Source organism: Neophocaena asiaeorientalis, unplaced genomic scaffold (assembly GCF_003031525.2).
Source record: "Neophocaena asiaeorientalis asiaeorientalis breed wild unplaced genomic scaffold, Neophocaena_asiaeorientalis_V1.1 scaffold5, whole genome shotgun sequence".
NCBI classification, from domain to species: domain Eukaryota; kingdom Metazoa; phylum Chordata; class Mammalia; order Artiodactyla; family Phocoenidae; genus Neophocaena; species Neophocaena asiaeorientalis.
In genome coordinates, this window is record NW_020174698.1 from 1,357,034 (window position 1) to 1,380,611 (window position 23,578).

A 23,578-nucleotide genomic window follows, 5' to 3' on the forward strand; every position below is an offset into this window, starting at 1 on the left:
TTTTTTTTTTTGCACTACACGGGCCTCTCACTGTTGTGGCCTCTCCCGTTGCGGAGCACAGGCTCCGGACGCACGGGCTCAGCGGCCATGGCTCACAGACCCAGCCGCTCCGCGGCATGTGGGATCTTCCCGGACCGGGACACGAACCCGTGTCCCCTGCATCGGCAGGCGGACTGTCAACCACTGCGCCACCAGGGAAGCCCCTGGGCTATTGATTTTTGAATGTGTTCTTCCCACTGAACAGTGTGCTCCTTGAGGGCAGGGGTTGTTGGCTGCTTAATCTTTATATTTCCTGAATCTAGCCTAGCACTTGATACAAGGGTTAACAGTAAATGTTGAATATGTGAATGTTTCTGAATAAATTTTAAGAAACTAAATATGTCTTTTCTCTTTTGTCTCATTTGTATAGCGCCTGATGGCAACAAAGTGCAAGATAAGAAAACCGCGGCCTCCAACCGGCCTGCTTCTGCTATTTCAGGACAAAATAGCAACCACACAGGAAATAAACCAGGTACTATGCATTGCCTTTGCTGTGGAAAAAGGAAGGTTAACCCAAAGGGCTTAGTCATGCTAGAATTTAGGAGAGCTTGGTTTCAGTCCTGCCACCAAAACACACACTCAGACTGACTCGTATGAATATGTCAGAGAACCTCTCACACCTTGATTGTCTCTCTTTAAAATGGAGATTCAAGGCTATGCCCTACTTACCTCTCAGAATCATTTTGACAGTCAGTGAGATGGTGTATGTGAATGCACTGTTTACTGTCAAGCAGTGTATAAGAGGAGATAATTTTGCCATTCTGCCTGAAATGATAGATATGACACTACTTTCTGTACCTGTATGCCCAGCATTGTTGCATATCTCTTTTGTGACTTTTTCAAACACCACTTAAGGAAATCCTTACACACAGCATGGCTGGTATAGAATGATGTTTTTGTTCTCCATTCCCTGCAATGATTGTACACCTACACAGTAATTTCATCTGATAGCCTGTGATTCATGGTCTGTTCCACTCAGTGATACGACGAAGCAAACACTCTGTAAACATAATACAAACAATTGAATAGACAATGCAGTTGCTTCCAGGTATCCAACAACCATTGTGTGGTCCTTGGGAGAGACCAACTTACAGTCTGATGATAAGAGACAGTCGAAGGTAAAGGCAAATTGAACACCCCATGAGGTTCTTGGAAGCGTACTTCTTGCTGCATCCAGGCCAGTCACTCAAGAACAGTGAATCAGTGAGAATAAAGATGGAAATAACTGTACCTAGCCCCATAGAAAACATTCCCTATTGCACCTAGTTTTGTGGGGCTTTTTTTCCCATGTGGAAAAGGTCTTGAACAGAGAAGGTAAATCGAGCTTGCCATTTAGGAGAGAAATAACCAGTACTATTGCAGGTGTTGCATGAGTAACCATTAGTGGCAAATGATGTGTAGTTTCAGTGGAGTTTTAATTTGTAGGCTAAGATTTCCCCATTTAGTCAGTTTGCATTTTCATTCATTTATCCATCCATCTATCCACCCGAAGCCCAGCCACCATCTAATGTTTATTGAGTAGTTGCCCTATGACTGGGACTGTGAGAGATACTGTATGAGCAAATCAACAGGGCCCCTGTCCTCATGCAGCTTGTTCTAGTGGACTTTTGTTCCTTATACTCCAGTGAGCATCCTTATAGAAGTAGAAGCTCTTTAGCCTGAAAATCCCATTTGTTTTACCATGAGAATTGAACATAGCTAAATGGTTTGTACTGGTTTTCCCTTGTTCTCCCCATCAACCATTGCTTCTAATTCCTACATTCTTTACCGTGCAATGTATACTTTTATATCCCGATAACTTGTTTATTTATCTGGTGCTAGTACTGTATAGGTAGTAGGGAAATATTATTCAAAGACATAGTTCCTACCCTCTAGCTGACAGTATGGTGGAGTAAACCAGTATACGAATAAATCATTCTAACACAGTATTTCCATGATCAGAAGAGACATATGCAGAGTGCATAGAAATATAGAGGCCAAAAACATCTTTTCTGCTCCAACTGGCCATCTCTTTATAGAGCCATTTGATTTATGTTGCCAGAGTCAAGTTCAGTGAGGAGACGTTTCATTTCAGATTACATCTTTTAAGTATCCTTGGGTCTGCTTTCTTGCGTATACACATAGCAAAGATACATAGAAGACTCTTATTTTTAAAACCACCATGTTATCTTCCTGAGTATCTCTGAAGGTGACATAAGAGGTTCCAAGTTGGAGTTCCAGGCTTGAGTAAAACCTTTTGATTTTTTGGGATATGAGTCACAGGAATGTCTGTCTAAAGCAGTTTTTGTTGATTTTCTTACTGTAGGAACTTAAAAAGAAAAGAAGCACATGCTGTTTTGGGGATATTTTGAGTATTGCCCTAACCAGATGCAAGTATCCTGACAATGAAAAAGTGTCCCTTTTTATCCAGTAAATTTTAGTTAAATTTCTTGCCCTCCTTTACTTTCTGATACTTATGCTCTAGAACATCTCTGATTTAGAAAGCATCTATTCACATTATCCCTCTTGGATAATATTGTTATCCAAGAGGGAAGGGTACTCTCAGCTGTGAATACTTGAACCGAGTCCAAAAGAGGCACTTTGTAAAGTTACAAAGTCTGTTTATGACTACTGTTAACTGAGGAAGTGCAAGATGCTTCTTCAGAACTCCATCAGCTGCCTCCAAATGGTAAAAGTTTTGTTTGTTTGTTGGTTTGTTTTTTAGCAGATGTAAGCTTTTATATATAGAATTTCCTGAATAAACAACAAGGTCCTACTGTATAGCACAGGGAACTACATTCAATATCCTATGATAAACCATCATGAAAAAGAATATTAAAAAACGTGTATACATGTATAAATGAATCACCTTGCAGTACAGCAGAAATTAACACAACACTAAATCAACCACACTTCAACAAAAAAAGTTGTCTGTGTATGACCTAAAATCAAGCCTTGGACTCCACTGTTCCACCCACTTTGGGAAACACCAAGCTTACATTGTTCTCCTTCTGTAACACCCTCCTCCCATCCCACCCACACTTCTTAAAGCAAGTGTGTCTCTGGCGATCCTTCTCAGTTGCCACATCCACTGTGAAACTTTTCCTGAGAACAAGCTGTGAATCTTCTTCCCATGCATTCCCTCTGTGCTTCGAGCAATTATTTCTTAGAGGACTCATTTCACCTCGTCCTTGATTGTAACCCAAGTGGTAAAAGTTTGACCTGATTAGAAGAGAAAATTGCATTTTCTTCATGAACTACTGTGCACGTACTTGAGAAAAGCAGAAACTCCAGTTTATTAAAAATGCCTCTTAATTCCTATCCCTCTACTATTCCCCACCACAAGTCTTTAGAAGAGCCAGTAGAACTTTCTTCTTATAAATAAATTTCCCTCGTGGAGGAAAACATGACTTGTCATCTTCCAGCCGTTTTCTGATTCTAATGACTCTGTAGATGCCATGCTGTGAAAAGGGGGGACAGGATTGAGTTAAAGATGGGATTTTAAGGCCTAACTCTGACACTTAACTGTGCCACCTTCCTTAGTCACATGCATTTATTTCCTTCAGTTTTCTCATTTGGAAAATAGGCACAATAACTCTTCATTGAATGACTGGCTGCTTGACTAACTCATAGGATTATTGTGAAGAATAAACTGATAAAATATATGGAAGTCCTTGTAAAAAGCCCTAACAGAAGTAGTTTACTGTATAAACAGTAGTGGTTCAGATAGGAGTCAAGGTCTAGTGAGTTCTTGGAAAAAAGCCTTGTCAAAGTGAGTTGATTTTCTTGATCTTTGAGGGTCACTCTTTACTTCCGATTTTTGCAGAATAGTCCAGGTTTACACACGTCGCCACAGACAGACTCTTATCAGCACGCCCTTTCACTTTTAAAAGTGCCCTCATTTGGGTGGTCCCTCTACTTTGCAATCATCACAGGTAGGAAGTTGGATGCAGAGTGTAGCTGCAAGCTTACCGCCACCGAAATCCTATTTCTCTTAAAACTTCTCCATCTGAGAATAAGTAACTCAGTTCTATTCTAACAACGTTAGATCTGTTGGGAAACAATGTGAAATGTTTGTGATGTCAAATCATTTTCTATACCTTCATTCTGTTCCAGAGAAAAGTGATATGAGGGTAGAAATGAGAGGGAGACAAAAATTACAGAAAATTCACTATTTACTTGGAATTATTCAATTGTATTTTTTCTTTCTGAAATCCTACCTTTAAAGATCATTTTTATCAGTTTTTAGTTATTAAATCTTAAAATTGTAATCGCTAGTATTTACATTTTTAAAAGTCTGTTGTCAACTACAAGACTGGTATGAGTTTGCCCCAGTAGTGAAGGTTAATGGAGATGTACTGGCTCTGAAAGTTAGCTAAAGCTGTTGGCCCATTTGTTTATTCATTCTCTCTTTTCTTTTTTTTTTTTTGGCCGTGCCCTTGGCATGTGGGGTTCTTAGTTCCCTGACCAGGGATTGAACCCATGCCCCCTGCATTGGAAGCACAGAGTCTTAACCACTGGACAGCCAGGGAAGTCCCCTCATTCACTCATTTAATAAGTACTTATCGAATGCCTTCCTTCCTGTCAAGTATAGTCCTAGGCATGGGGAATATAACAATGAGCAAAACTGACCAGGCTCTGCTCTTCCCTACCTGCATTCACAGCCATCTTTCATCTGTCACAGGGTGTTTATTAACATTCTAGTATCAAAGTGGCTTTTTATTAATGTGACCAGAAGGGCGGAAACAGAATTCAAACTGAATACCTTTTTCACTCTACAGTATTTTCTATTGCCAGGTCCCCAAACCAACCGAAATTGTCTAGCATATCATAGTCAGTATGCATCTTATACTTTAGAAATGTGTTGCATTTGTTCTCAACTTCCTCAAATCTAATTCTAAATAAATACTGATTGAGATCAGTACTGAAGTGATAAAGGTGGCCCGTGGGAATTATCCGACTCTTAAGCATTGCCCTTATTTATAGTTTTTATTGATATGTCTGCGTAGAACTGTATACAGCCTGTTGTTGTATACAGTTGTTACCAGACAGGATACAGTTTGTGAAGAGTGTAATTGTCATATGAAATGATAGCACAGGTATCAGAGGTAAACTATGCCCCCTCTTGCGTTGCTCTTTTCCAACTATGCATCTAAAAGGCAAGCAAGCATTCCATTGCATAACTGAGTATTGCCTCACGACTGCAGGAACATCAGTTATTGACTTAGAGTTCTCAGGGTTGGTTTGGATGGAAGAAGGTAGGTGAGGATGAGTGTGTGTGTCCCATACGTTGTTATTAAAACCTTCTTTTCAAAGTTTTGTGTGAAATTTGGCAAGTACTTGAAAGTAAGCTAGAAATGTTACATACTCCATATTCCATGAACGAAATTTGACTTTATAGACTCTGTTTTACAGACTTTCTATAATGTGCCTATGTGGCTTTTATAAATAAAGTTGATTTTCAAGTTTCATAATAAAATCAAAGTATTCATGAGGGAGTAAAACCTCATTATTTAAGGACTTCTTTTAAGCAATAAGTAATTGTTGGAAGTCTTTCTTCTAACTTCATTTTGGCTTTTGTTCTCAGATCATTTTTTCTTCAAAATACCATTTTGCTATGGCTGTCACTTCCAAAAACAAATGACAGCAAAACTCCCCTGTCTGTGATCCTTAACAAAGTGCCTGAGGGGAGTCCACGTGCCCCTCTTCTGGTGTCAGAGGAAAACCTTTTGGGACCAGAGGCCACATTTTTCTACATAAAAAATATTTGAGATCTCATAAATGATTAGTAAATCTGGGAAATAATTATCATAATGAGTATGAGCTAGTGAGGGGTTCATATTATGAAGTTTTTGAAAAAGCATACCTTAAAGCAAAGGAAAAGCATAAAACATCATCGCCTGGTCCTGCCCGTGATGCACACTGCCAGGTTTATGCAGGTCCTAATGTGCTTTTAGACAGTTTTTATTTCCCTTAAATGTACAAATTCTGTGACGTTTAAGATGCATTTGGGATGCAAGTCCTTGAAGTCTGTTGATGAAGCTCTGCCAGTTGTCTCTAAAGTATTATTCCAGTAGGTTTCTATTTCTAATAAGAGATCTTAAAATTGTGATGTTAATTAAGTAGGGAAAATAAAGCTGATTTTAAGTGTAATTATCATCATCATCATCATTATTATTACTATGCTTTTCCTTTGATTTAGTAACAGGCAGAGTGAGTGTATTCATGTGACCCTCTGCCGGAAACCCCTCGGTGGCATCTCACTCAGAGCATGATCCAGAGTCCTCACCAGGCCCCCAGGTCTCTGGCCCCATCACTTACTGATCTCACTCTGCTCCAGTGGCTCAGATCTTCATATCGTTTCTTGAACACCTTAGGTACTCGTAACCTCAGGGCCTTTACACTTGCTTTTCCTCTCTTGGAATATCTGCACGGGTAGCTCCCTTACTTCCATCAGGTTTTTACACGTAGAAGCTTCCATCACAATTAGACTTCCCTTGGCACCTATCCAAAATGTCAGACCTCCCCTTTCTGCCATTTCACAATCCCCTTGGCTGCTTTGCTATCTCCTTAGCATTTATCGCAATCTAACAGTTTATATATTGCCCCTTTTTTCACTCTCTATATTTTACTTATTTATTCTATAAATTTTCCCTAAGCAAACCCCATTTGGGCAAAGATTTCTGTCTTTTTTGTTAATAGCTCTCTTTTCGGCACATACAACACTGCCTGGCGCAGTGTGTTCAGTAAATGAATGAATTTATTGAGATTTATCAAGTGCTAGGCACTGTGCTAACGCTGTTGCAAGCATTATTTTATTTAATCCTTACAATGATGTGAGATAGATAGGTTCTATTTTATCCTCATAGGCAATAAGTGAAAAGCCCATGAACCCTATATCATAGCTTAAGGCTTAGAGAGCTGGGTGAGTAATTCGGCCAAATCTCACAGCAAGTGAGTGACAGAACCGGAAGTGATCTCATGCCCGTCTGACTCCAGAGCTGGGCTGTTCACATCTATCTGGTGAACATCTATTTAGTATAATAAATTCACTTAGGAGTCTGTGTGTTGTTAAGGAACAGGCTTTTTGAAGCATAAAAACAATAGAGGTTCAGTAGCTTAGGAACACAAAACCTCATATATATTGTTTGATAAACACAAGCCAAGGGCACAGTTATGTTTTACACAAATTTTGGGGGGGCTGTGTGTCTTTTTATTTTACTTTATTTTTTTGAGTTTTATTGAGATATAATTGACATACAGCATCAATTAAACTGTGTAAGTTTAAGGTGTACAGCATAATGACTTGACTTATATTGTGAAATGTTTATCCAATGTGTTTAGTTAACATCCATCATCTTATACAAAAAAAAAAAAAAAAAAAATGGGTTTTTTCCTTGTGATGAGATCTCTTAGAATCTAACCTCTTATGTAATATTTTTAAATAGAAGATAATAGTTGGAAATTCTCCGGAAAATTATAATAAAGTGTATCACTGAAAGTATAGTTACATGTACTAATTGTTGTCATGTTACTATACGTAAGATGTAGTAATATTTCATTCATCAGATTTACTGGACAAAAAGATATTTATCAGTGTATATCGTTTCTTAAAATCTGCCCCTCTTCTCATGTTTTTTTTCTCTTTTTATCAGTGTATATCGTATTTATTATCAGTATATATCGTATTCTTAAAATCTGCCCCTCCTCATGTTTTTTTTCTCTTTTTCAGACCCTCCACCAGTGCTGCGCGTTGATGACCGGCAGCGGCTGGCGAGGGAGCGGCGTGAGGAGCGGGAGAAGCAGCTAGGTATCCCCAGCCCTCGCTTGATCTTTCAAGGACACCGTTGTTGAAATGTTACTTTTTTCCCCTCGAGGATGATGGACAAACAGACATCACTCTAATAAGCATGCTTTCTAGCATGCCTTTATGAGTTTTGCAGAAACAGAATTTAGTATGTTGATATAAACATAGAACTAGGGCTTCCCTGGTGGCGCAGTGGTTGAGAGTCCACCTGCCGATGCAGGGGACACGGGTTCGTGCCCCGGTCCGGGAAGATCCCACATGCCGCGGAGCGGCTGGGCCCCGTGAGCCATGGCCGCTGAGCCTGCGCGTCCGGAGCCCGTGCTCCGCAACGGGAGAGGCCACGACAGAGAGAGGCCCACGTAACGCCAAAAAAAAAAAAAAAAAAAAATACCAGGAGATTCAGCATGTGGTTCTTTTTATGTGAACAGTTATGAGACTGTGCACTGCTAGGGCACTCACTGCTTTCCATGTTAAAATAATGCTGCTGTTGAATTTATAGACTGATGCTACCAATGTGCTGCCAGGAAAAACACAAGACCTGTGCTGAGGGGTCTGATTTTTCTTTTGTTATCTAAGGCCCTTGCAAAAGGTTAGCAACTGCAGCATTTGCCACGTAATCACCTAGAGAGCTGGGTCACAGGACGAGCTTACCAGGAAGCCAAGATCCGAGCACTCAGCAGTCCTTGTCTTCCAGAACATTGAGCAAGGAGGTTGGTGCCAACTCCTCCTTTAATGTCCATTTATGCAAAGTTGCTAAAACAGGATACTCTCTTTATGTGCCTTGGAAAGATGAAATGTCTAGTCAGTGTGTCTCATTGTTTCCAGAGCGTCTGGATATTTTAAAACCAGAGCTGAGTTAGGTTGCCACAGTCTTTCCAGTGGATGACCTATAACTTTTCTAAAGTTCTGCTGCATTTTGTAAACGTTAATGTTTCAGTTGGAAAACCCAGCCCCATATCCCATCTCTGATTATTTGTATTCAAGAATCCAAATTTGTGAAATTCACTGGAAGCTGATTTTCAAAAGTCTGTTGACATTGTTTACATTCTTTGAACACAGGCCTCTTTCTCTCGCTTGCCATCACGGTCATGTGAGGTCATTTCTTTTGCTGCCAAGGTTTTTTCAACACAGATTTCAATGACTTGCTGGAAGTAAACAAGCTGCGTGTTTCTGTGTTTAGAGTTTGCACCCAGGCTTAAAGTTCCCTGCCTCTATCAGGTCTCCCTCGGGCTGGTAGGTTCTTGGAGAACAGGGCTGCCTGTGGCCCTGAGGCGGGTCCCTCTTTGCTTGGAGTGCTGTGCAGTCTGGAGATCTTTCTTCTGTGAACTGTGCCCACTGCTCCCCAGTAAAGGTCAGTTAGACAAGTGGATCAGAGCTGAGAGGGAAAGGCAGAGCTACTAAAGCAGGAAGAGATTCTAGGTGAGCATAAGTATTTACACTCTGGTTTTGGATCCATCCAAGCAAAGATAAGCACTTGTGTCCTCTCCCCTCTCCACCCCATCCCTGTTGGGTTAGGTTTCCCACTGTTAAATGTCTCCTTAGCACTGCAATGCGGATTCATATCTACCTGAGTAAAAGTAGCTCCATAGGGTCAGGAGACTACTCCTTTATAATTTAAATCCCATCATGAATTAGCTTCTACACCTTAACTCATACCTTTCCATTTGGGTTTCTTTATCTTTCAGATCCACGTGTTATTAGTTCTTTTTGTAGAAAGTATAAATATGCTAGTCACACAAAAATCATTTCCCTTCTTATGCTATAAAGTTGTATAGCTCTGAGCCTACAGATTCTCCCTACAAGTTGCCTAACTTTATCTGTTGTGTGGCTGGGTTTCTTCTTAATATGTGGCCCCATTTTAATTCATATCGATGATGTAGAACATGGCTTATTAGTTTATATAGTTAAAAACTCTATTTGCTAGGTATTGTGTTAAGAGGATGAATAAAGGTTGAGGCCCAGCCCTCCAGGGCTAGCTACAGTCTAGTGGTGGGGAGGCGGGAACAGATAAACACACAGCAATTGTAATAGAGGGTGGTATTGAAGGGGTATGCACATGGGGCATCGAGAACCCCACAGAAGGACCTAACCCAGCCTGAGGATGTCAGGGGCCACCTGAACGTCCAACTAGAGGATGAAGAGGAGTCATCCAGGGAGCTAGAAGAGGTGGGGACTGTAGAGCACTGACGCAAGACAGGTCGCAAAAGGGCATCTGGTAACAGACCCAACCTGCTTATCAGATTCTTATATGGGTCAAAGTAACGTTCAGATTATTGTATTATCCTGTGGTCACAGCTTTACTTTGTTGGTGAGCTAACATATCATAGGCATGGTTTTTCTTTCTTCTTACTCCTACCGTATTTAATACCATAGTTTTTGTTCTTTTTTTTTTTGACCCCACCACTCAGTTTGTGGGATCTTAATTCCCCTGTCCAGGGATTGAACCCGGGCCCTCGGCAGTGAGAGGAGTCCTAACCACTGGACCGCCAGGGAAGTCCCAGTTTTCCTTAATTTTGATATTATCTCTTTTGTTGTTATTGACAGTCATAATTTTAATGAAATACATTTTTATCTATCATATTTCTATTTTATTTTACTCATTTTTATTTTTTTCTGCATTATTTGCATTTTCTTTTAAAATTTCTTTTAAATTTTGGCCTATTCTTTTACTGACTTAAGCTGTCACAGTAGAAACTAATCTTCTTAAATACACAAATAAACATACATGCACACGTACATTTGTAAAAGAGTCATCTAAAATCTAGCATCTAATTTAAGCTGTGCCTTAGAATACATAAGGGTAATTTCTAAAAAAATTTTAGTTCTAAAAGAAAAAGTGCAGCTGATAAACTACCCATAAATATAAACTGTGCTTTGCAGAAGCTATGATGGGAGTAGAATAGTTTAAAAAAAAAAAAAGGTAGGAGGGGTGGGGAAGGGCTGTCACTTAATAGCAGGTCTTTGGGGTGTGCTTTTTGAAAACACAAAAGCAGTTGATAATATCAACTATTATCAAACTTTAAAGCTTTCCAAGTTAGAAAAAAATACATTCCAGAAATTCCAACAAAGCAAAGTTTAAAGTTATTGGCCAGTGAGATTGATTATTCACTGTTGGATGTAGGTTGAAATTAACATTGAAATCATTAAAGATTTTTTTTTTTTTGTAATCCACATTTTTAAAAAGCAAGTTAAAAGGGAGAATAAAGGCCTTTGTTTTGGGTTGCATGTCATGTTTGTACTGTTCTGCAAACAGGGAAGATCTATTAATAACTTTCTGTAGGATAAATTTCTGAGTCATGCTTTAATGCTTTATGGTAGGATTATATCATGTGGCCTGCTCTTTCCACATTATCCTTCAATTTATCACATAAAATCAGGCATAATTCTTCAAGTACGGGACTGTTCTGTTTGTTTGGTTGAGCATATGTACTCTGAAAGCTTGATTTTTCCGCCTTAAAAGGTTTTCCCATGAAGAAATCTCCTCAACCACTATTTCATCTGATTCTGTTCAGGCCGTTCCTTCAAACTTCTCTCTCTTGACTTCTGCATCTTTTTTACCATCTCTCTTCTAAGCTTTAATTTTGGTTTCCTTCCTGGGGTAAGTGGGAGAATTGTATTTTTAATTGTACAAAAAAGGAGGGTTGTGTCATGGTTTCAACCCTCCTTTTTTGATAATGTGGGTTTCACATTTCCAACTCACTCATAAGGCAGTAGATGCTTTCCTGTCATCTGAAACTCAACCTCTATACCAGCGGTCCCCAACCTTTTTGGCACCAGGGACCAGTTTCGTAGAAGACAATTTTTCCACGGGGGCGCGGTGGTTGGTTGGTACAGGCAGTAATGCGAGCGGTGGGGAGCGGCAGGTGAAGCTTTGCTCGCCTGCCCACCCACCAGCTCCTGCTGTTCGGCCTGCTTCCTAACAGGCCTCGGACCGCTACCGGTCCGTGGCCCGCAGGTCAGGGACCCCCGCTCTATACAACTACATTGCCCATCAACTTTCCCTCCAGAACACTCCTCTGAGGAATTTCTGTGTCTCGGTCAATTGCACCAGCATCCCCCTGCCCCGCCCAATTATCTTTCCACTATCTTTGATGCTTTCGCCTGCTGCTGGAGGCACTGGCATCTTTCTACCAGCCTTAACTACCGCATCTTTTACAGAATGAAACATGGTGGTCCAGAGCTGTGCACTGCCTAGTCTCCACTCGGACCTGTTGAGCCGCTTGTAGGTACCAGTGGTCAGTCTGGACTCAGCCTAGTCCTCTAGCTGGGGCTTCAGCTACCTCTAGCCTGGTTTGTAGGTGGAATTTGCCACACTCACTATCCCTGAATCCATTTAGTCACAAGACCAGCAGGCCTCTGTCTTCAACATAGGTCTCAGATCCATGCCTTTAAATTTGCTGCCTCTGCTCTCATCCTAGTTCAGACCTTAGTAAATTTAGATTTTAGTTACCCAAAACTATCTCATAGATGTACTTCATTCCTCCAGCTCGGTCATGGTTAGTTTCAGTCCTTCTTTTTGACTCCTTCCTGGTTTTTATGATCTTTCCCCTTTTGGAAACTCTCATTTTCTTACTCTATATCTTACATAACTATCATATTTTAGCTCACATTCTAGTGCTACTTTATACGCTACTGAACTTTTTCTATTTGGACTTTATAGAACTTTCTGGTTGTATATACTTTAAGCTTTTAAAGGGTATGGCCATGGTTTTCTAATTCTTTTTATCCCAATATACAGCGCTAAATATAAAACAGACACGTAATAAATATTTGCTGATTTTCCTGATTTTACCCGTCTTTAATTACGTGTTAATAATATTAATATTATTCATTAATAATAATAATGTTTATTGAGCACTAACTATGGGCCAAGCAGTGTTCTAAACACTTCACTCTGTATTATCACATTTAGGTGCAAATTAACACAATGGTTGTACTTTTTTTTTTTTTTTTTTTTTTTTTTTTTTTGTGGTACGCGGCCCTCTCACTGCTGCAGCCCCTCCTGCTGAGGAGCACAGGCTCCAGACGCGCAGGCTCACCGGCCATGGCTCACGGGCCCAGCCGCTCCGCGGCATGTGGGATCTTCCCGGACCGGGGCACGAACCCGTGTCCCCTGCATTAGCAGGCGGACTCTCAACCACTGCGCCACCGGAGAAGCCCGTTTATACTTTTTGTTGTGTGAGCCTGCCATAGTTGCTGATGTTAAGTTATTTTATGGACTGTCATTTATTTTATTTTAAAAGTGCATTGTGATAATTTAGCTCAAGGGAGGAACTGAATCTTAAAAAATGGGATAGTTAATAGACCCTTTCTTCTTTCTGCCATATCAACTATTTAAGCATATATATATATATATATATATATATATTTTTTTTTTTAAATCTATTTATGGCTGTGTTGGGTCTTCATTTCTGTGCGAGGGCTTTCTCCAGCTGTGGCAAGCGGAGTCCACTCTTCATCGCAGTGCACGGGCCTCTCACTGTTGCGGCCTCTCTTGCTGCGGAGCGCAGGCTCCAGACGCGCAGGCTCAGTAGGTGTGGCCCATGGGCCCAGCCGCTCCATGCATGTGGGATCCTCCCAGACCAGGGCTTGAACCCACGTCCCCTGCATTGGCAGGTAGACTCTCAACCACTGCGCCACCAGGGAAGCCCCTAAGCATATTTTTAATATGTACAGGGTCACCAAGATCAATGTTTACATTCTTCAACAAGTGGTGATTCTGTTAAGTAGAGAGTGGTCCCTATGCTTCAGATGCGGTGGTAGATTTTCCGAAGTTTCAGAGCTGGGCACATCCCCAGCTCTCATGTGAAGGAAGAGCTATTCTGCTTCCTCATGCACACGCAAGGTACATGGGTGCTGTACTCACTGTCCATTTGACACAGAACCAGAGGGTAAATGTAAGTGTTGGAGCAGATACTGATATCTTTTTGAGAAAATTTTGTGACATTGACCATTTGTTAGCCTTGGAGTCCAGTAAGAGTCTGTGGGCTTCCCTGGTGGCGCAGTGGTTGAGAGTCCGCCTGCCGATGCAGGGGACGCGGGTTCGTGCCCTGGTCCAGGAACATCCCACATGCCGCGGAGCGGCTGGGTCCGTGAGCCATGGCCGCTGAGCCTGCACGTCCGGAGCCTGTGCTCCGCAATGGGAGAGGCCACAACAGCGAGAGGCCCACGTACCACAAAAATTTTTTTTAAATTAAAAAAAGAGTCTGTAAGAACTTGGAATAGATCCTGGTTACTAATTTCTCTTCAAAAACACTTACAAGAATCAAAGCATGTAGAATTTATGCAATAGTATCAATTTTTGACTTTAGATAGTTTAAAGTAATACTAACTACCACCACCACCTTTTTTTACAGCTAGTTCCTGCTGTTTTAATTCACATATTCGTTCACCTAATATTTGATGTGCGGTCACTATTAAGCCAGGAACCCTGGGGCTCTTAAAGTGAAAGATCAATTTTCTACCCTCCTGGTACTTACATTGCTATGCACTCCACCTGGAATGTTTGTCCTGAGAGATGCATGTAGCTCATTCTCTCTCCTCCTTCCGATATTGTTTAAATGCCATCTCTTCAGTGAGGCCTTCCTTGGCATCTTACTCAAATTTGCAGCTCCCCCAAACTAGTCCTCTACTTTTCTCCACGTCACTGTCAGTATCTAAGCATGTATATATTTTATTTGTTTGTTGTCTGTCGGCTTTCACTGGAATATAAGCTTAATAAAAGAAAGGACTTGTGTCGTTTTTAAATTTCTATAGCCTAGTACCTAGAATCGTGCCTGGCACGTAGTCGATGTCTAACAATTGTTGGTTGAATGGTAAATGAATAGTAAATCTGTATGTCTCAATGTAAGTAGAGGTGAATGCAGCAGGTATACTGCAAATTAGTTAGACATTACCAAATTATCAGGTAATACCCACCCTTATAATAGTCCACTCAAACAAGTCTGAAATTCTTATTCTTAAGCATTTTCTCAGTTAGGCGAACAAGGATACAAAGGTAATCTATAGAATAGTTGTGCCTTAAAACTGCTTGGTCTTCGTATATGTTATGAAACTAATAGTCCTACGATATGTTGACAAATTCAAAGGAATATCTAAGGAATATTTAGCAGATGAATAGTCTTCTGTGTTTAGGAAGATATAAGGTTTCCCTTTTTGAAGGTGATACAGGTTAAAGTTTGAAGTATTGATGCGAATGGAGTCACATTCCCAGCTGGGGGCTTTCTGAGAGTCTATAAAATCATGGAAGCTTATCAGAGAATTGTATGATTGACTCATAGCTCATGAAGAAAAAAATAAACTTAATCAAATCTCTCATTCAATTCATTCATATTGGGTTTTATAGCTAAGTTCAATGCTGTACAGGAGATCTATCATAATGTACTGTATTAGAAATAACAATAAGATAACATGAAAAGGATTTTGACCTTCAATTAAATTATTTTTGCATTGTTTCTCAGATAATTTCTCCAGACTTCCTTGCCCTTCCAGTCACAACTTTTCTGCTTTGCTTCCCTCCCCACCCTTCTTACTCAGTGTGTGTTGTCACCTCGGGCAGCAGTATTAATAAGAGTACAGTCAAGAGATAAATGATCATTTCAACCTGGCTTAGAATGTTCATCTCAAAAATGTTGATAGAGAGGTTAGAATTAATTAGTAAACAACCAGTGATGCCGTACTCTGATTAGCGTCAGAAGTGAAACTGTCGCTGGTTTTATGTTTCACATTATTATCATTGATAGACAGTCATTGGTTTTAATAAGACTATCCACACACCAAAAAAACAAAAACAAAAACAGACTTTGGGAAAGTCTTTGTAATCCAAATTTTTACTGGATAAAACTTTGACAGACCTGTGCTCAACCACGGCATCTGCTCTCCTAAAGTTGTCACTTAATGAATGAAGTGTACAAAAGCTCCCAAGGCAGGTTATGAACAACCAAAGGATCTGAGTACATGTTAGTGGGAGGAATTTGGACAGGAGCACATACCAAAGCACTGCCTCATGAGTCAGGCTCAGGACTGGAAAGAATAAATGCTTGTTGCAGGATGGATTAGATAACTCAGGGGCTGAAGCTTTGACATAAGGTGAATCATTGTGACTAAGCAGCCATTGTTTATTTCTCCCAGGTTGACTTTGCCTTTAAAGCTGACAATTAAAAGGTCTTAAAGCCTGAAAAGTAAATGGTCTTTTAAATAGACGATGCCGAAGGGCAAGAGTGACATTAGAAGATCAGGATCTTCACATTGGATGAACACCTTGTCCCGATCTAGAGGAGGAACTTTAGTCGTGGGGAGGTGTTCCAAATCCTGCCTTTTAGCGTAATGGTTCCCCGTTTTCTTCTAGAGTCAGACAGTCCAGAGTTTGCATTCCAGTTCCACCACTGACTAACTTTGAGACATCAGACAGGTTACTTCACTTCTCTGTGAATAAGTTTAATAAAATAAGTTTAGTAGCAGTGTCTACCTCACTGGCAGCTATCAGCTATGAAGGTACTGCCTGTAAATCACTTGGTGTCAGCATAAAGGACTGAGCACAGCTCACCGTGATGATGGTGGTGATAAAGATGAGAATGGCAGGTCATGTGACCCCAGAGACTGACCTAGATGCCTGGGATTGGGGAAACCTAATGTTTCTGAGCTACAGGGAGACAAAGATAGAGAGGTGTTTGTGCTTCTGGTCTAGTAGGCTGGAGCTCAGTAAGACAGCCAGGGAAGAGGATGGGAACGTGCTATGAGGAGGGAAAGTGGATTAGGGTCGAGGCAGTAACAAAAAGATTCCAAGGACAACCATTTCTCTGTGTGCTTTAGCAAAACTCCGTTTACTTTAGGTGAGGCTGAACCCTCCTTTAGGCCTAGCTCTGAAGATAAGAAGTCCTGGCACTGTATCGCTTTCCTATCTCCAAAGAAAGGGTCTAGACATTTCACAAGTATAAGCACCTCAGCTCTGTCTCAGCACCTCAGTCCCATTAGTCTACCGCTATGTCAAGGGGAGAAGGCAAAGTAGGAAGTCCCCTCGGGCAGGAGACACAGGTGTGGTGGGTATCTGCAGGGTCATCCTTATTACCAGGCAGTTCTCCAGTGTAATATTCAAATGAGAGGAAAGTAGAAACACAGTTTAAATGACTTGTTGAGAAGGCTTTGAATTAACACTAAGGCTCAATGTAAATCACTTTGCTTGGAAGTCATATAATCCTTTAACTCCTTAGCTCATTTATTCATCATACTTACTTTTATCATCTGCTGAACTAGACACAGTTTTATATGGGGAAGAACTCAGTAAGAGCAGAGTAGTTACGATCTAGAGTACAGGTAGGAGTCTGAAGGAGCTATGGAAGTGACTTTGCCTCCAGAGGAAGGGCCATTTGACCCAGGACTTGAAAGATGGTTGAAGTTTGTCAGGTGGGAAGATGTGTTTTGGGCAGGAGGTAGCTTGTAAAAATGTACATGATTATACAGTCAGTCTAAGGAGTTGAACTGGGGAACAGTGGGGAACCAACAGGTTTTCAAGCAGGACTGTGACATTGGGTTTGTTTGGGGGTGGGGGGGAAGATGTCTCTGAGAACAGTATGAAGAATGGATGTGAAGAGGAAATAGACTAAACAGGAATAAGAAGGGAATGAGGGCTTAAATACAGTAGAATCGAAAGGTTGGGAGGGGAGACACTGAATTCTGATGTAAAATGATGGAGTCAATTGTGGAAGTGTGGAGTTAGGTTGGAGCATCCATGAGGTGAAATAGAATGAACTCAAGGGGTCTAACTTTGTAATCCATTAGGAGGTCATGTATCTGCTATCAGAACGTAGAAGGCAGAGCAGGTTCTGGTTTGAGGTAGGGATGAATATGCAGATATGAGTAAGGTTATGTGATGGATCTGACCAGGAAATTCAAGTGGAAATTTTAGGCAGGAAGTTGTGAATACGGAGGAAATAGTGTGTAGTAACAGAAAGTACAGGCTTTGGAATCAGAGCTGACTTAAAATTTCAACTCTACCTCTTTTAGACCATGTGATCCTGGGAGAGCTATTTATCTCCTTTGGAGTTTTTTTCTTCATTTGATTTTTACTACCAGACAAAATGGGATTATTATTCCCACATTTATTACAATTTTGTTTTCATTTGCCTGATAGCTATTTGTTCATTCATTATTTCCTTTGACACTTTGTTTTAGGTTTGTTTCTTTCAAACTACGTAACTGGGTGTTTTGTGTTTTGGCCTGGTCTAAAAGTCTCAATCTTAACTAATATGCTTAGTTTTATTCCTTTTAGCTTAGTTTCATTCCTTTTAAACTTTGGTTTTTTTCCCTTTTTATGGTAGGGGTAGGGTTGGTGGTGTAGAGGTGTAGGCGTTGGTTTGATGCAAGTACTGTTCATTCCATGATTGCCCGTATTAATTTAGAAGTTGTGCTATAATTTTCCATACTATTAGTGGTTACCTTTTCATTCCCATTTCTTCATTATTAAATAAAATTAATTAGTATTTCCTACACAGATGCTCTTATTTTTCAGTCCACAGCCCCCCTTCCCAGGGTTGATTAACCAAGTTAAGCCATTTTTTTGTTATTAATATTTAGCACAAAAAAATTAGTGTTTTCATACCAACATAAAAATGAAATTTATTTGAATGTAAGTAATCACAATAATTATTGAGATAAAGCACAAAAATTAAATTTGTAGCCCTCAAAATCAAAACAGAAAGAAACCTAATTGTAATCCCTCGTATGTCCTCAAAGGTAAAAACAACTGAGTCATGGGAGTGAATTGAAAAAGATCTTGGAGAACATTTTGTACACACTCTCTAACTTAGAAGTCAGAGGGGTTAGCTAATTTTTCCAAGGTCACACAGAATTAGCGGCAGAATCAAGATCCAAACTCAGATATTATCACTTGTCATTTTCTGACTTTTCATGATATTACTGGCTGTTCTGGTAGCCAGTGTTACCAGTAACCTATTCATATCCTTCCATATCCTAGCATGAACCTAAGCTGTGTGTGTTTCAGAGGTTCAGTGTTAACATTGCTCTATTCTCTGAGCATCATCATTTTCTTTCCCTCAGATGGTAATGGAACACATTCTTCACCCACAAAGTTGTAAGCCTGCTCAGAAGGACCAGGCTGGGCACTAGATGGTCGAATGTGACTGGGACGGGAGTTGACCCAGCCCACGAGTGCACCATCTGGTTCTCTGTCCTATCTGTGTTCTTCTGTTTAGCTGCCCTTTTTCTGTAGCGATAAGACAGGAGTTAGTATAACGATCATAAAGATTCACTCACTATAATTATCTACATGTACAGAGCCCCTACCATGTACCTGGCACTGCCTTAAGCACTTTACATGTTACCGCGAGCCCACCTGGCAGCCCTGTCAGGAAGACGGTTCGAGGAAACGAGACCACAGAAGTCACTGCTTGCTCAGTGACACATACTGGGGGGTGGCAGGAGTGGGGGGTGGACTCAGGTTCCTGTGAAGCCGGAGCTTCTACTCTATCCTATACCCTTTCATTTCAAACTCCTTTTAGTACACGGTCACTGTGTGTTTCTAAACAGAGTTCAGATTGATGGCGAATTTCCCCTTTGTGTGGCACTGACATACTGTTACAGTGTCATTGAAGTATAATCCTGGTAGCAGCGGCTCAGGGATGGGACCGGGTTGTTAAGGTCCAGAAGTCACAGTGGGTTTTCATTTCATTTTTATGTTATGATCTCAGAGTCCAGGAGAAAATGATAACTTCACGAAAGTAAAGGTTAATGATATTCATCACAGGTCCTTTTTTGGGACATGTTATTCTTTTATACAGCTGCCGCTATGAAATTAGTGAATGTTAATGATTTAAATACTGAATGAGTTGTGTTTGTCTGTTCAGACCACCATAACAGACTACCATAGATTGCATGGCTTAAACAACAGAACTTTATTTTCTTACAGTTCTGGAGGCTGGAAAGTTCAAGATCAAGGCTATGGTAGGCTTCAATTTCTGATGAGAGCTCCTTTCCTGGCTTTCAGGTGGCCGCTCTGTTCTCACGCTCTGTTCTCACGTGGTCTCTCCTCTGAGCATGAAGAGAGAGGGAGAGTGAGCTCTCTGGTGTCTCTTTTTATAAGGACAGTAATCCTATTGGATTAGGTCCCTACCCTTATGACCTCATTTAACCATGATTACCTCCTGAAGGCCCTATCTCCAAATACAGTCACATTGAGCATTAGGGCTTCAACATATGAATTGCAGTGGAGGGGACACAATTCAGTCCATAGCAATTGTTGATTTTTTTTCTTGCATTCGAAAGTCTCATTTCTTAATGAGAAAATACAAAACTTTGATATTTTCTATTATCCACAGGGAATATTTCAAATAACTAAACCTCTTAGAATTAGTTAACTTCCAATTCTTATTAAAATATTGAAATATTTTACATTATCCCTCAGTTTAAAAGATTGCATGATCTGTACTTGGTAATAATCCTAGCAGTCACCAGCATACTCTGCCATAATATGAAACTGCTGTTTGCTATTTCACCATTGTTTGCCTGTTCTCTGTATGGCTGTTTAAAGACGACAGTTGTTTAAAAAGGCACTGCAATAGGATCTCCACGTCCTGGTAGAAAATTAGAAGTGGAACTCGAGAGTTTGATAAAGAAATATTCTTCCTTTAAAAGACTATTTGGGATAAAACTAATTATTGTTGTAATAATGTCTAGCCCTGTTGTGATTGATAACGCAATGTTACGAGCTACCTTTAATTTTCTGAATTGGAATTATGATGATGACAAATCTAGCAATAATGGCTAATATTTACTGAATGCTTACTAAGTGCAGAGAACTATTCTAAGTATGTTAGATGTAATGATTCTTTTAATCCTCACAGTAAACCCATGAGAAGGTCGTATATGTAGCCAGAATTTACCCTGACAGAAGTGAGGCATAAGGAAGTTAAATAATTTGCCTAAGACCGGACAGTTATGGGTGAATGAGTCAAGAAGTAGTTCTCAATGAATCAGGAAGTAATTAATTAGTAAGACCCTTGGTTATGTACAAGTTGTGAAAAACACTATAGTGAGTGGAAAAAAAGTGGGAGGGGGAGTCCTTTGCTACACAGAAATCAGAGTATAAGAAATGCTAAAGTTTGTGGTAGATGTCATAAGAGCAGCAATGAGCCCTGAAGAGATGAAGCTTCTGGAGAAGACCTTAAGGGCAGTGTTCCTCCATATGCCATCAGTGGATCACTTGGGACCAGAATCACCTGGGAAGTTTCTTTAAAATGAAGATTACTGGGCCCCATCCTAGAAAAAGTGGAAATGAATGAGGGTTGGAGCCCAGCAATCTGTGTTTTCATGAGGCTACTGCCTTAAAGGATGGATCTGTTTGGATAAAAAAAAAAGGATAGCAACTTTCCCAGCAAGGCAACCACAGGAGCAAAGAGATGGGGGAAGTATGGTTTGTTTAGGAGGTACAGTAAGGAGAAAGGTCTCCAGGGAGATTGAAGAGGATGTTTTGGAGAGCAATGCAGAACAAGACCAAATAAAGATATTAAGGCCAGGTTTAGGTAGGACTTATTTCACTTAGCATAATATTCTCTAGGTCCATCCATGTTGTCACAAATGGCAAGATTTCATTATTTTTTATGGCTGAGTAATATTCCATGGCCTATGTATACCACATCTTCTTTGTCCATTCATCTATTGATATGGACACTTAGGTTGCTTCCATATCTTGGCTATTGTGAATAATGCTGTCTATCTGTTACCTTTAATATGTGTTCTCAGAGTATTTTTTTAATTTATTCAATCATTCAGTAAATATTTATTGAGCACATACTATATGCTTTTTCTCTGAGTAAACTTTTAACTTGGGCCTGAGAATTTCTTTAAAACCATGGGCTTTTAACATTGGAAGGAAGGAACCTTGAAGATCAATTTCTTCATGTTTTAGGCAAGAGTAAACTGAAATCCAAATGAAATTGTTCAGGTCTCCCTATATGTTAGCAGCAGAGCTGCTGGGAAAACCCAGATCTCTGTGTACCACCCTGAGTGATGTCAGAGGACAAACTTACTGTGGGTTTGTCCTCATGCTTTTCCTTCCATGAAAGTCAAGCCAGTTCAGATCCATTTCAGTAGATTTGTCTCCTGAAATGAATAGCTCTGGAAAGATTTAATGGTAGCAGAAATACAGAATCTCTAATATCAAAGATTTAGAGGAAGCAAAATGTTCTGAATTTATTGTTTTTCCCTTAAAAAGTAACATTTTAATTGATATACCACCATAGTGTCCTCCAGGTTTATGCTTGATATCTTGTTTGGACACTTTTGCCAACAATGTTAATAACTCACATTAAAAATGTGTTTAGCTGTCACGGCTGAAGGAAGCATCATATTTTTTAAAGTTTTGTGGGATTTATTTTTCCCTGAAATGAGGAAGGAGCATATATATGTAAAGAAGAAAGGAAGCATTCCATCATTGAACCATATTTTTTGAGTTGTATATTTTCATTCAGCTTTTTTTTTAAGTCTTACCTAAATAGATTATGAACTCTTCAGACACAAGGTCGGCTGTTTATTTGATCCCTGACATCCTTTTACTGACTCAGTGTGATATGCCTGTGAGGCATACCTTTCATCAACTATCAATCTTTGGGATTTTCTTCCAAATCCTTTTAACACTTACAGAACCAATGCTATGTTGAAACAAATGAAGTCACACACTTTTTTTTCGTAAATTTTTAAAATTTTATTTAATTAATTTATTTTTGGCTGCATTGGGTCTTCGTTGCTGCGTGCGGGCTTTCTCTAGTCGCAGTGAGCGGGGGCTACTCTTCATTGCGGTGCGTGTGCTTCTCATTGCAGTGGCTTCTCTTGTTGCGGAGCACAGGCTCTAGGCGCACAGGCTTCAGTAGTTGCAGCACGTGGGCTCAGTAGTAGTGGCTCATGGGCTCTAGAGTGCAGGCTCAGTAATTGTGGCACACGGACTTAGTTGCTCCGTGGCATGTGGGATCTTCCCAGGCCAGGGCTCAAACCCGTGTCCCCTGCATCGGCAGGCGGATTCTTAACCACTGCACCACCAGGGAAGCCCAAGGCACACACTTCTGATCTGGAGGATATCACATGTTTTAATGAGAGAGAGACAGATGGTACTATGGGTTTGAGTGCATCACATCGCTATCAGCATTGAGATGTGATGCATGCACTCTCCTGCAGTAATAATACACCAAACTAGAGGGCTGTTCCACTTCCCAAAGAGTAGAATTCAGTGCATCTTCTCTGGCCTCGTTGTTTGCATATTACGTTACGCTAAAAATTTAAAAGTAATATTTTTTTCCTGAAAATTTGAGAAAAGCAAAGGCCATGGTTGGTTAATTAAAACCAAAGACCCCATCCATGTTTGTTAAATGTGGGCCGTTTCTACAGCCCTAACTGTTAAGTTTTTAAACCTGCCTGTGTTTGGTTTCCCTCATTTTTCTTCCTGAAGCTGCAAGAGAAATAATCTGGTTAGAGAGAGAAGAGCGAGCCAGGCAGCACTACGAAAAGCACCTGGAGGAGCGGAAGAAGAAGTTAGAAGAGCAGAGGCTGAAAGAGGAACGTAGGAGGGCTGCTGTGGAGGAGAAGCGAAGGCAGAGGCTCGAGGAGGACAAGGTGAGATGCTGCTCTGGGGGAAACGTGGGAGGCTCGTCTGTTTAAGAAACACAGCACGTTTACTGTGAAGTTTCCCGTTAAGGCGCTGGGATGCACACCAAGAATGTCTCAGAGGCAGCAGATTTACAGAGTCAT

At 40.5% G+C, this 23,578-nt stretch overlaps 1 protein-coding gene across 5 annotated transcripts in view; it reads left to right on the plus strand.

The window, feature by feature from the left end:
- MAP7 (microtubule associated protein 7) overlaps positions 1-23,578 on the plus strand; it is a 163,765-nt gene that overhangs the window by 103,191 nt on the left and 36,996 nt on the right. For all 5 annotated transcript variants that reach the window (XM_024759111.1, XM_024759109.1, XM_024759108.1 and 2 more), the window contains exons 2-4: positions 410-511; positions 7,751-7,828; positions 23,280-23,443. In XM_024759111.1, the coding sequence (XP_024614879.1) occupies positions 410-511; positions 7,751-7,828; positions 23,280-23,443 (344 nt within the window). The remainder of the gene's footprint in view (positions 1-409; positions 512-7,750; positions 7,829-23,279; positions 23,444-23,578) is intronic.